Source organism: Phyllopteryx taeniolatus, chromosome 12, assembly GCF_024500385.1.
Source record: "Phyllopteryx taeniolatus isolate TA_2022b chromosome 12, UOR_Ptae_1.2, whole genome shotgun sequence".
NCBI classification, from domain to species: Eukaryota; Metazoa; Chordata; class Actinopteri; order Syngnathiformes; family Syngnathidae; genus Phyllopteryx; species Phyllopteryx taeniolatus.
This window is the reverse complement of record NC_084513.1, coordinates 23,382,460-23,394,907: the sequence shown is the minus strand read 5'-3', so window position 1 is coordinate 23,394,907 and position 12,448 is coordinate 23,382,460. Positions and strand designations below refer to the sequence as shown.

Here is a 12,448-nt window from a genome sequence, read left to right as displayed (position 1 = left end):
CTATTCCATTTTTTTCCCCTTGAATTCATTCTCTCCCAATAGCGCAGTGTGAGCTCTTTGGAGTGGGCTAATAATGCAGCGCTAAGTGCACTTAGGGTGGCAGCTGCGCGGTGAGGAGCAGCAACTTTACAGTCCCTCGGAGCGCCACGCATCTTCTAATTTATTCATTTAAACATCTATTACAAATTAATTTGGGAATCATCAAAAGGCGGGGACGGCTTGTTATTATTACGGCTAAATTCTGCAGAGGATACAAAATGTCTGATGTATGTCTGCCGTACAAACAAAATTAATTTATTGTAATTGCGCGGCGCCGTGTTGTTTTGGTGTTCGCGCAAACAGCGAGCTAATGAGTCGCAGCGCCTGTGTTGTTCAGTTCGTTGACAGGTTTCAGCGCAGCTTGAAAGGACGGCCGCTGACGGAACCCGTTCGCCTGGTGACCTTTGTGGAAACTGCTGTGGGCCTGCTCAACTTTAAGGTAAATTAGAAAGGACTACCAGACCATCCCCCCTTCCAAATTTCTATAGAACACGTTTTCGGGGTCAGTTAAATGACTTGTCACAGTACAATTCAAAAGATGCATCGCCAAGTTTTGTGATCATTTTTTCTTCTTTTTTTACTTTTTAAAAAATACCTTATTGTAGTTTTTAATGTCAGATAAGTTTTCTGGTAAACCAAAAAAATTGGAAGAAATTGTAAATGAAAATGCTTTTCATTGGACAGCGACAGAATGCATTTGAGCTCTCTTGAAGTTTCGTTTTATTTCTGTAGCTAGGTCAGTTTGGTTTGGGTGGATGGACGCTTGGATGTCGGATGGCCGTCAGAAGCAGAGCTGCGATTGAATTTTCAAAAGGCTGCAAAATGCGTTTGAGGTTCGGTCGATGTCGTCAATGATGACACATGGTGGTGATGTCATCAATGGCGACTCTCCCTCGCACAGTTCCCACGATTAAGCGCTGAAGACGACGGCCTGCTGCTTCTTTGCTTGTCACGGCGGTCACGCAAAGCAGGCTCTTGTGCTTGGCCTTTGGTCCTGGACACTCACTTTTTGTTTTGACGGCGCTCCAGCCCATTGCTTCCTCATACGCATTTTGAAAATGTTTAGTGGCAGATTCCCCTTTCCAAAGCAAGAAATGTAATCACAGCTCTTTGCTTCTGAAGAGCACCCAACAATGACGTCATTTCCAAAATGGCTGACCGGAAGAAGACTGGCTTAAACAAAATTGTTTTTGAAAAATTAAACGTAAAAAAAATATAGATATAGATAGAATACACTTATTAATATTTCAATATGTATATTTATGTAAATATTTTAATATAAAACTTTGCGCACATATGTTGTTGTTTGAGTTTGAGCTACTACTTCGAAGTGATGAATCAATACCAATTCATTGATTAAAAATGCCGCTGATTGTCTGGAATGGATTGTTGATTAATTGTGTCTTCAAGCAATTGTGGCAAAATGGAGTGCACGACTTGGCTGTAACCAGCAGAGGCGCTGTTGGTTTACGCTCATCTAGTTTAAGCTAAAGCTTTCATCCACCTAGCCTTTTTCAGCTCAATACAACACTGGCATGGAAACAGAAGTTCAGAACATTCAGACATCGTTGCATCCCGTGGATTTTTTGTTTTGTTTTTTAATTATGAATTGTTCATTTCATTTCCCCATAATGGATGAAGGAGATTGGTGCCCACCCCTAATTCTGCTATTAAAAAGAAGCAGATGAATAAGAAGAAAAAAAAAAATGTATGAAGGCTTGTCTATCAGCATTTCACACAATCGTAAGATTAAAAAAGGGAGACATCTCAGCACTGTCCCTTCTTGTTTGTGCCCACTGGCAGCTTACTGAGTTGTCTCGTATTCTAATTTTCAGCCTTGATGGAGAGTAAAGGCGAAGGAAGGGCTTTGCGGTCATTAGCATATTTGCTAAAAGGGAATGTACTTTTGTAATGAGTGATTTTTCTTGTGTTCCTTGTGAAGGCAAATCACAAAGGCAGACTGTTTGAAGTCGGAAGAGCCGAGTATAATGAGATTTAAGTCGGCAGCGTTTGTGCCGCCGTTTCGCCCGCCGACTGGCGGCCTGTGACGAACGTGCCTCGCTTCTCTCCAGGCGCTGTGCGAGGAAATCCGTCGGCTCGCGCCCGAGGCCGGCCTCCACCACGACGCCGTGGTGTTCGGCTCCGATGACTTCTGCGCCAGTATAGGTAGCTATTGCGCCAGCGTTGATCGCGGTTGGGGAGGACACCTGGTGGAATGATGATGGAATGTCACACGTGGAAATAAACGTCTCGTTTTTCCAGCATCGTGATGACGTGAACAATTGGCCTCAGACTTTCATTATCACGATATCGAGACCTACTGATGATATAGTGTGTCACATGGTAAGATCAAATGCCACCTCCCGCTGGTATAAAGAAAGCCTATTTAAAAAAACAAACCAAAAAAAAAAAAACAGTAGTACGTTGTTTCAATAAGGCTCAACATTAGTCACTCAGTCGAATGAAATCAAACACAGTGGAAGCTCCAGTGTCAAACAAAAGCCGCCCCGGGACGCTGGTTGACCACCCAATTGTTCAGATTTCAAACCCATTTTCCAATAGGAATTATGGCAAAAAAAGAAATAACATTACATTATTCATTGACATTTGCTAACAGTCATACTTGCTAGTGGAGAAAATGAATGAGACAGCAAGTGTCCCACCTTTAAGTGGTGCTACATCCGAGATGATGCCCCTGCGCGAGAGCGGCATTTGTTAGCGGCGAAACCGGTGACGTTCCAGACGTCCTCATTCTTCGTCCCTCGCTGTCCTCACTTCCTGCGCGGCCCTCTGCTTCCTTTCACACGTTGCCACGTGACCCGTATGCCGCGTGCGTTTGCCCAAAGGCGCCTCACGGACCCACGATGCCAAGGAGCTGCTATACGCCAGGCAGAAAGTGGTCACCACCGCCAAGGCTTTCGGGCTGCAGGCTATCGACCTGGTGTACATCGACTACAAAGACGAGGGCGGGCTGAGGCGGCAGGCCCGAGAGGGCGCTCTCATGGGCTTCACAGGTAAAACTCCTGATGTGCTGACGTAAATTCCTTCTCTGTTACTGTTATGTACTTGCAGTATCTTTACATTCCAGAAAGCACCACCCAAAAAAAGTGTCACGCCTGGAAAAAAACGCTTTGCTCGGGGCGAAACTGAACTTGATGACCATCACAACGTGAATGCTGCTCTACTTATTTGCGCCACACGCACGAAAACAAAAAGAAATGCAAAGCAAGCACAGCAAACCCGCAGTCCGCTCAACTTTCCACCCGTTTGTCTTATTGTAATCGTCACTCGTTTTTTTTAGCACACCAAAATGCCAGTTCCGTACTTTGTGCGTCCTCTTTCAATGTGTGACTTTGTCCGTTGAGGCAGCAAACTAGTTGGGAATGTTGGTTGCTGCCAACGCAACCTGCTCCTACCCCAAAATCATCTTTCAATCCCAAATCTGGTCATGCCTTTTACTCAAGATGTAATTATGATTTTGTGTGTTCCAAATATTCACTCACATTGAGGGGTGAAGAATTTTGAGGACATTCCCATTGACATTCACTAAACTTGTATCTTCCCGCCGTGTAAACGGGAAGAAGTGGCCAGTGTTTTCTTGTCATCTACCACGCCGCACGGTCGCTAAATGCTCTGACATCTCTGTGGCGGAAATGCAGGTGCCATTAAAGTGAGCTATCAGCGAAAAGCAGAGACGACGCTAGCAGGCCGCACTGCGTGTCTGTCGCTCGGCAACCACCTTAAGTGTGCGCGCGCTCTTGCCACACACGCCGGTCGACTCCGGGGACGTTCCAATCGTGGCCCCGCCCCTCCCGCACTTCATTTTCGATTGTGCTGTTTGCTCTCCTCAACGACACATGAAGCAATCGACACTCGCAGCCACTTCATTAGGTACACGTGCGCACTCTCGAGATCCAAAACAAATATTGCGTCCCCACAAAGATATTAATAGCGCGTCGTTTGGACGTGGCGAGAGAGATATTATTGAAACTGAAACAGCTGTCAATATGACTAGAAAACAAACTGCCACCATAATAATAAACACACTGTTGATTGAAACTGAGAGCGGTCATTGAAACGAAGAATATTCGATATAGCTCTCGTTAGATCGCAGAGTTCCAATTTGGTGGCTGTCCAGAATGCACCGGATTTCATTCTCACTTGGCTGATTTTTGCATGTGAAATGAAAGCTCAAAATCCAACCGGAACAAAAAGGCAGACTTTTCTTGAAAAGCTATTAGTGTCCCTTTAAGCAATGAAGCATCGCAGCCAAAAGCTTATACCTGAGCTGGAATTGACCTTGGCACAATCTAAGCCACCATTAACACAGACCACGGAAAATGCATCCCAAAAAAAACCCTGTAATTGGTGAGGGAATTGAATTTCTAAGGTTGCCTTAATCTTAATCAATTTATTTACTGTTAAGCGCCATGTTTCAAATCTCTGTCATCTCTATTCAAAACCGTTTTTCTTGCCTGTTAAGAGTTGAAAAATTCTCTGCTTCTAAGAGAAGAATGTTTGACTTCCACGCCCCCTGCCCATCCATCGCCTGAGAGCTTTTTGCCAAATAGCCATCGTCCAATGAGGCGACAGCTCCACATGGCAGCCCGCGATTGGCCGCCAAAATGCACGATGCATTTTGGGAGGAGGTGTGTGTGTGTGTGTGTGTGTGTGTGTGTGTGTTTTGTGGGGGCGGGCGGCACGCCGGCCGAGGGTACCTGAGCGCCCCCGCCGATGCGGTCGCTGCCACACACACGCACGCTCGTCTTCGGTCTCCACCGTCAAACATACACAACGTTCTTAAAACACACGCTGGACATGCGTGCAAAATTTGACACTCCAATGATTGGCAGTAACACATTTCTTGTACATAAATACTCACGCAAGCGTGAGTCAACATTCTCACGGGGGTTTCCAGCTTTCGGGGTGTATTGCCACCACACCGGGGGGGGGTTAAAAAAATAAAAAATTTCTCTTCCAAGAATTAACTTGCATTATTCTAAAAGATCGTCACAATTTTACAGGACAAAATGCCTCTTCTTACATTCTGTCAAAATGTCTTTTTGCAATTTTGCGTGCCTTTTTGTGCTGCGCGAAGACGTAATCGTACGCCACGCGCCGATCGTAACCTGGATATGTCGTAACGTCGGAAACCGTCGGCCCCTGGTTTAGGAGGAAGGTTGGAGGCGGAGAAAAAAAAAAAAAAAAAAAAAGACACTATTGTTTTCATTTGCCGAGAATAAAGTCGGAGTAGTATATTAAAAAAAAAAGTTGTCGTTTTACTCAAACTAAAGTTAGAATTATATGCGGATAAAGTTTTATTGTGTGAGGGGGAAAAAAAGATAATTTCACCACTCCTCTTTCAAATTTCGCTCGAAATGTATTTATTTATTTTTCCCTTCCTCTTCAGCATGACCTTAATACGCCTTCGCCGTGAGTGGCTCCTCAGCTAGCCAACAAGTGTGTGCGCGGTTAGTCCCTCACGCACGCACGCACGCACACACACACACACACACACACACACACAGCAGCTCCAATGCACTTGTCCTCACATCGGTGCAAACGTGAAATGAGTGTTTTTAAAATTAAACGTCGAGCAGCGCTCAAAGGCGTTGACGGGTTGCAGCCTAATTAACGATGTCAGGAGACGTTCAACAGCCTGGAACTGCAGTGTGTGCGTGTGTGTGCGTGTGTACAGTACGAGTGTGTATTAGTGGGGGTTAACCGGGGTGAGAGCAGCTTGAATGGAAGGAGGGCCCCCCTCCCCCACCCCCGGGCCTTTTTTTTTTTCTCTCTTTTTGCGCCACCGGCTCCTGTTTGGTTTGCTTGCTTTTCGGATGGGTTCGGCGTCTGCCCAAAGACGTTTCATAACCGCCGTAACTTCTCGAGGCAAGTCTGATCTGCGAATGTCCACAGGATTATGTCTGTGGCGTTTGCCATATTGAACCGGGAGGGGGTTTTGGGCGGGCGTGTGCGCGAGTTGTAGTAAATACGGCGGGAGGATCGTGTTGGAGCTTGGCGTCTGCGTCGGCCGGATTTGTCATTTTTTGATCTTATGAAAGATTGAAATGCCGCAGCGACTTTCATATTCATCAATCTGACAAAAAGTAGTCGTTCATTCTTAGAGTAATGAAAAATGCGTTCAGTTCGAGGTCTGAAAGAGCGTGTATGAATAAAGTTGTAGTAGTTTTACCACAGTAGTTGTATGTAGTGTAACGTATTACGAGGGGAGAAATGCATACTTTTACGATACGAAAGTTGGAGTATTCTGAAGGTTACTTGTTTTTTGCAAGAATAGTAAAAGCGTCATGAGAGAAAAGTAAAATAACGTTGTGCTATTATGAGTAACCGGTCATCATTTCCAGAGTAAAAAGTCATCATTTTACAAGAATTTGAGGAAAGTCAGAAGTCAACAGTTGTAATTTCATTAAAACGTGACAAGAAAAACTATTCTTCTGAGAATGAAGTCATAATAACACGAGAAGTCGTAATTTGACAAGGTAAAAAAAACCATACTTTTACAACAGGTTGTCATTTCACCAGAATAAAGTTGTGTAATTATAACAAATTGTAGTTTTAGGAGAATAAAGTCTTAATTTTATGAGAATAAAGCCGTACCATTATGAGAAAGAAGTTGTATTGTGAGGGGGTCAGGTGTAGCATTTTATTCAAATAAAGTCATATTCTTGTGGTGGGGGGGGGGGGGGGGGGAATATGAGATGAATGTGACAAGCAAAAAAGTAGGTGTTGCATTTTATGGACGGACGGACGTCATATTTTGGAGAATTTTCCCATAAAGTCAAAGTATTACAAAACGGTCAGGCGTCGGATCTTTTTACATTTTGCAGGCGTACTTGTACGATATCAGTGCAGTTTACCGTCAGTATAATGTGCACTTAATTACTATATCGTCCAACTCTGACGAACATTTCAAATTCACACTCGTTCTTGTCCTACTTCTCCTCCCATGTTGCTGTAATTCATGATTATTCTTTTCTCCGTTTGTATTTATTTCAAGACAAATGATTTCAAATCAATTCAAGTAAATTCATGGCTGTCTGAATGCGATAAGTGGGCGCGAGTGTGTAATATTGATCCCCATGCGAGGGAAATGATGTGGGAATGAATGCGACAGCATTTCTGCAGGAACACACTCCGATTCTCCGTGACCACGAAGCTTATTTAGCAGTGAGGAAAACACACTGCAGCTCCCGATGTCAATATTTTCTGCTGCCTGTCACCTTTGAAACGCAAGCGTTGTGTTTCCGCAAAGTGTTTGGCTGTAAGTGTTGGGCGCTGGGGTGCGCGCATTAATGATGCGCACCATCCTGCGGGGTCCTGCGGGGTCCTGCGGGGTCCTGCGGGGTCCCGTGCTGCTGCTGGTCCTCCTCACACGCCTCAAATATAAACACACACAATTAACTTTGCCTCTTCCGGCCAAATTATTCTCTTTGTGTGTTGTCGCCCTTTTTTTTTTTTTTTTTTGTCTTCCTGGGACTAAGCTTCCACATCTTTCTCCCGCTACCTGGATTTTATTTTTTTATTTTTTTGTTTCGTATTTCTCAGCCCATTTGTTTTAAATGTGACAGTAAGTAAAGAATATTTTTGGGGTGTCCCCCCCCGCCCCCCCCCCCGTCCCCTTTTCAAACTGTGGCACAAATTCAGTTTCCACATCTTTTTTTCCCCCAGCTGGATTGTTTTTGTTTTGTTTTTCAGATTTCTCACCCTATTTGCTTTAAATGTAAAAGTGAAGAATATTGTTCATGTTGGGTTTTTTTTTCTTTTCAAACTGACACAAATTATGCTTCCACTTGTTTTTACCTTTTTTAATTTGAATTATTAGCGCACTTTTTATACATAGATGAAAATAATTTTACAAAATATTGGTCATTTTTAATTGTAAAACAAAGCTGTTTTTTTTTTTTAATCCTCCTTTATTTTTTGTAGAATTATCTTCATACATTTTTTACATGTCAAAATATATTTGAAAATATATAGAATATATATGTGAAATGATTTAGGAACGTGGGTGTAATTTTTTCCTGATTTTTGTACGTTTAGGTAAGCAGATCATCCACCCCGGTCAAGTCGGAGCCGTGCAGCAAGAATTCTCTCCCTCTCGGCAGAGGGTCCGGTGGGCTCAAGAGCTCATTGCTGCATTTGAGCAACACCAGAAAGAAGGAAAGGTAAAACAAATCAAATGCAAATATTTGATCATTTTGCCTGATGGATTTATTCATCATTTAGACAACTTGATCATGTTTGTCTACTTTTAAATAATTGGTTTGGCCAAAAAGAAGCCACGGTGCTCCTCTTGCACTTTTTTTTTTTTTTTTTTTGCGGACGACACATTCATGAAGTCACTGAAGCTGCGACCTCATTTAAAGCTCTGTTGAATTGCTAAACACAGCAATTGAAATGCTCTCTCCAAAGCCATAAAAGGGGGTGCCAAACTCGCACGAATCAAGCATTCATAAATTAACCACATAAACATACAAAAGCGTGACACGAGCAGTGTTGGCAAGATGACTTTGGAAATGTACTTGGTTACAATTACAAGTTAATAATAGTGTAACTATTTCAATTAGGTTCTCAAAGTAATACAACTAATTCCATCTGCATCCCATTTTGTTGACTTTTCTTCATTTTTCAATGAATGCATCAACAGGTCTCTTGGACGTTTCCTCCACATCAGGGATTGAAATTATTCTTTTTAAAAAATATATATATATATTTGTAGCATTAAATGTGTACACCATGAGGAAAACCAACATTATACTATGTTGACCTAATGACAAATTTGCACAATTTGAGACAATATGGTTTCGTATGACAACACAGATAAGTGAATGTTGGTCCGTTACAAAAAAGTCCAAAATGATGAAGATAAAACAGTTCAAAAGTCAATGTTCTTTGATGTGTTCAAAAAATGGAACTATGAGTTGAACCTTTTCAAAATCTCAGACAAACTAATAGATTGCACCACAAGGTGGCGCTTTGAGCTCATATTTGGGAAAAGTAGGTCATGTTTGAGACTACGGCACAAGACCAGAGGGAGCCAATCACAAGCGTCGGTTTTACAAGGAGGAAGTGCTGTGAAAAACAAAAAGATATTCAAACGGAACTGAAATTGTCATCGTGGAAATTTCCAGAAGCAACTGTGATTTCATGACAGATGTTCACCCGACAATGTCATCTTGCTGCATGTCATTAGGTAGCGCTCAGCGCCGGCCGGCTCTGTGACGGAGCTCTTCATCATGCAGCCCGTCCACCCTTGGGCGAATCTCAGACGGCGTCGGAAGAGGCGGGGGCGGGGGCGGGGCGTGGGGCTCCTCAGGCCAATTAAGCGCACAATATTATTGTTCCTAATTTAGTGCATGGTTGGATCCGACGTGTCGGGCTCGGTGGGCTATCTGCTGAGGTAAAAGACAATCTGCCCGCAACTCACGGGCTGCCCACCGGGACGGCCCGCAGCCCGCGTGCCCCGAGGGGTTCGCGTAGGCTCGCCCCGGTCGGCCCTTTTTGTGTGCGCGACTGTAGGACCTTGCGAGAACTTGCTGGTTTTTGTGCTTCCCGCTATTGATTGTTTTGGGGTTTTTTTTTTTTTCTTTTGTTTTTAACCGAGCCACACCAGCCCGCCCCCGCGGAGGACATGATACCGCCATTTCTTTGTGTTCCCATGACAATTGATAGAAAACTAACAAAAAGCCAAGTATATGCCGAAATATGCTTTTGAAGTCACCCCCAAAATGTTTGTTTGCTACTAATTGCAGAATATGATTTTCTTAAGGAATCTTACTTCATTCTTACACGCAGTCACAACTAAACCTAGACAGGGTTGTTTTTCTTTTTGTTGTTGTTGTTTTTTTGCCACTCACAGTAACGTAAATCTCACTTTCAACAACTACTTGTTGTCTCATAACAATTTAGCACGGAATTCTACAAAAGGTGAAGGATAAATACAATTCCTGTCATGTTTTGCTGCTGAAATCGAAGTTATTCCAATATTTTCTGATAAACGAGTCGAGAACAAATCCTTTTTTTTGAACAGCCCCAAAATGATGTGCAGTTCACACGCAACTTCCATCAATGATCATTTCGTACAAATTCACACAAAAACATTCCGTCAGCCACAATATGCCCGATGGACCCCCCCCCCCCCCCCCCCCCCCTTTTCTGGAAGTACTTTGTCCATTTCGGGATCGCCTTCCTCAAATACGGCTGACGTATGAGAATAATGCTACATTTTGCCATAGTTTCAAAGCGCTTTGTGGTACGTTTTGTTGACTTTTTTTAGACTTTGAAAACAGCGCCCTTCCTACGAATTCAATTGCATCCCATTTCGTATGGAATCCCCCTAAATCGTCCCGGTGTAGTGCTACTGCAAATAAATCAATTGTAACGATCTTATGTTGAAAACAGTCAAGTTTGATGTTGTATTTCGGGTGTGTGCTTTTTTTTTGTTTGTTTTTTTTTTAACGACGGTCTTGTTTTGGGCCCGTCGGCAGGGTGCGTTCACGTTCCACGGCAGCATGATCGACATGCCCTCGCTGAAGCAAGCGCAGAACATCGTGACGCTGTCGGCCGCCGTGCCGCAGGAAGAAGGTGGCCGCCGGGGGCGAAGTACGTAGAGCTGCCGCTTCCGGAACCGGACTTCGCCTGACACCAAGAGGACTGTTTTGTTCCAATTCAGTTTTTTTTTTTTTTTTGTTTGTTTTTTTTTTTTTTTTTTTTTTTTTGCGAAAAAAAGGTAGGAGCCGTCGTCCAGGGGACGAGCCGGCCCCGCGGGGGCCCGCGGCGGTGGTGCGCCATCGATTCCGTCATCGCGTGCTCGAGGTCACCGTGAAAATGCTTTCACGGTGACCTCGATGGTCAGCGCTGCTGGACGAAAAGTGTAAACAAAAACTATTTTGATTTGCGGGAGATCCATTCAGCGCCCCCCCGACGTCAGACACGCAGAACCACGTGAACTCGCCGTTTAGCGCCTTTGTGCGGGTCCCTTCGGCGAAGGTCGTGTGGCTCCTCGCCGGCCGGCCTGCGGCTTTAAACGTGGACAAATAGAATAAAAGCTGCCTGATCTCTGGTTGAAGGTGAAGCCACTTTATTGGGAGCGGGCGCCTCTCTCGGGACTCGGGGGGGGCCCCGGCGGTGCCGCCTGCGTGCGCTACGATCACGCTACAATACGTCGGCGTGGAATCGCGCGCGGGCTAACCTCGGCGGCGGAGGAGCGCCGTTGCCCCAGCAGAGGCGATGGCGGCTTTTGTCTTCTCCCGAGTATAATTGAGGGGGGGTGTCGCCGGTGACCATGGCGATGAAAAGCTCTCTTCGCACCCCGCCACACCCGCTCGCTTTCTTGCCACCGTATGATGTATTGTGTCCGCGGACGGGCCCGGGTCCGCGCCAACGCCGGACCAGCCGAAAAGAAGAAGAGGAAAAAAAAAAAGAAAAAAAAAGGCTGAGCAGCGCCTGAGCCGAAGGCCCCGGCAGTAAGCTGTCTGTCTGGCGCGGGGCCACGCGATTCCTCCCGCTGCCGCTGCCGCTCCGCTTTTTGCTGTCGTCTATTCACCGCCGTTTGTGTTTGTTTGTTTTCACGAGCCACGCCGAGGTCGGCCACAAAACCGCTGCCGCCCTTCGCGGCTCTCGTGAAGTCAATCCGCGCGCACGTCGCGACGCTACAACTCAGCTAAACGTACACACGTCAATTGTACATCTCGCAGGAGTTTGCGCACACACAAAAAAAGTTCTTGGAATCATTTCTTTCGTCATAATCTCTTCAAGTAATCTGTTTTGTTGGCAATTTTCTGTTTAGTTTTGTTTCGCAGAAGTCTCCATTTTAAGCCGAGCGCCATGTCAAACACTCGGCTTGTCGAGGTTGACTTTCGTTGCCATTTCCAGATGAATTCTTTGGTAATAATTGCGAAATGAAATCGCAGCACTTGCGTAGGATTCTTTACAAAAAGTGCACAGACCCATCACAATTGACAATTCGAATGAAATAAAGACGTTGAGATGACAAGTTGTGTGATTTCCTCAGTTTGACATTGTTTAATATTTCATTATTTATTTTTTGTTCACAAAGTCAAAAACAGACAATCACTTGATTTTGAAAATATATTTTTGTCAAACTGTTTTTGTTCATTTTTGGGCATTTTTATTGGAGCACGTTGCAGTTTTTGTTTTCTAACGTAAGAGACGCTTTCCATTGATTTCTTTTTCTCTATGATCAATTCGAGCAATTTAAAATCTGTTTCAGAGATGTTCTCACACCTTTGGAAATTGAAAAAAAAAAGAGGTTAAAGCAGCATATTTTCAACCTTTAGCACCGCTTTGATTATGACCAATGAAGCATTCATGTTATTTGTTTGCAAAATGTAGCGTTTTTGGCGGCCCACAATGCATTGCACACGTT

The 12,448-nt window shown here is 44.4% G+C and overlaps 1 protein-coding gene across 1 annotated transcript in view; it reads left to right on the top strand.

Annotated features, from left to right (window-relative positions):
- The window catches only part of clybl (citrate lyase beta like), a 55,491-nt gene extending 43,436 nt beyond the window's left edge, over positions 1 to 12,055 (top strand). The window contains exons 4-8 of the mRNA XM_061792786.1: positions 377 to 478; positions 2,112 to 2,205; positions 2,886 to 3,053; positions 8,101 to 8,225; positions 10,548 to 12,055. Of these exons, the coding sequence (XP_061648770.1) occupies positions 377 to 478; positions 2,112 to 2,205; positions 2,886 to 3,053; positions 8,101 to 8,225; positions 10,548 to 10,670 (612 nt within the window). The 3' untranslated portion in view covers positions 10,671 to 12,055. The remainder of the gene's footprint in view (positions 1 to 376; positions 479 to 2,111; positions 2,206 to 2,885; positions 3,054 to 8,100; positions 8,226 to 10,547) is intronic.
- The last annotated feature ends 393 nt before the right edge of the window (positions 12,056 to 12,448 follow it).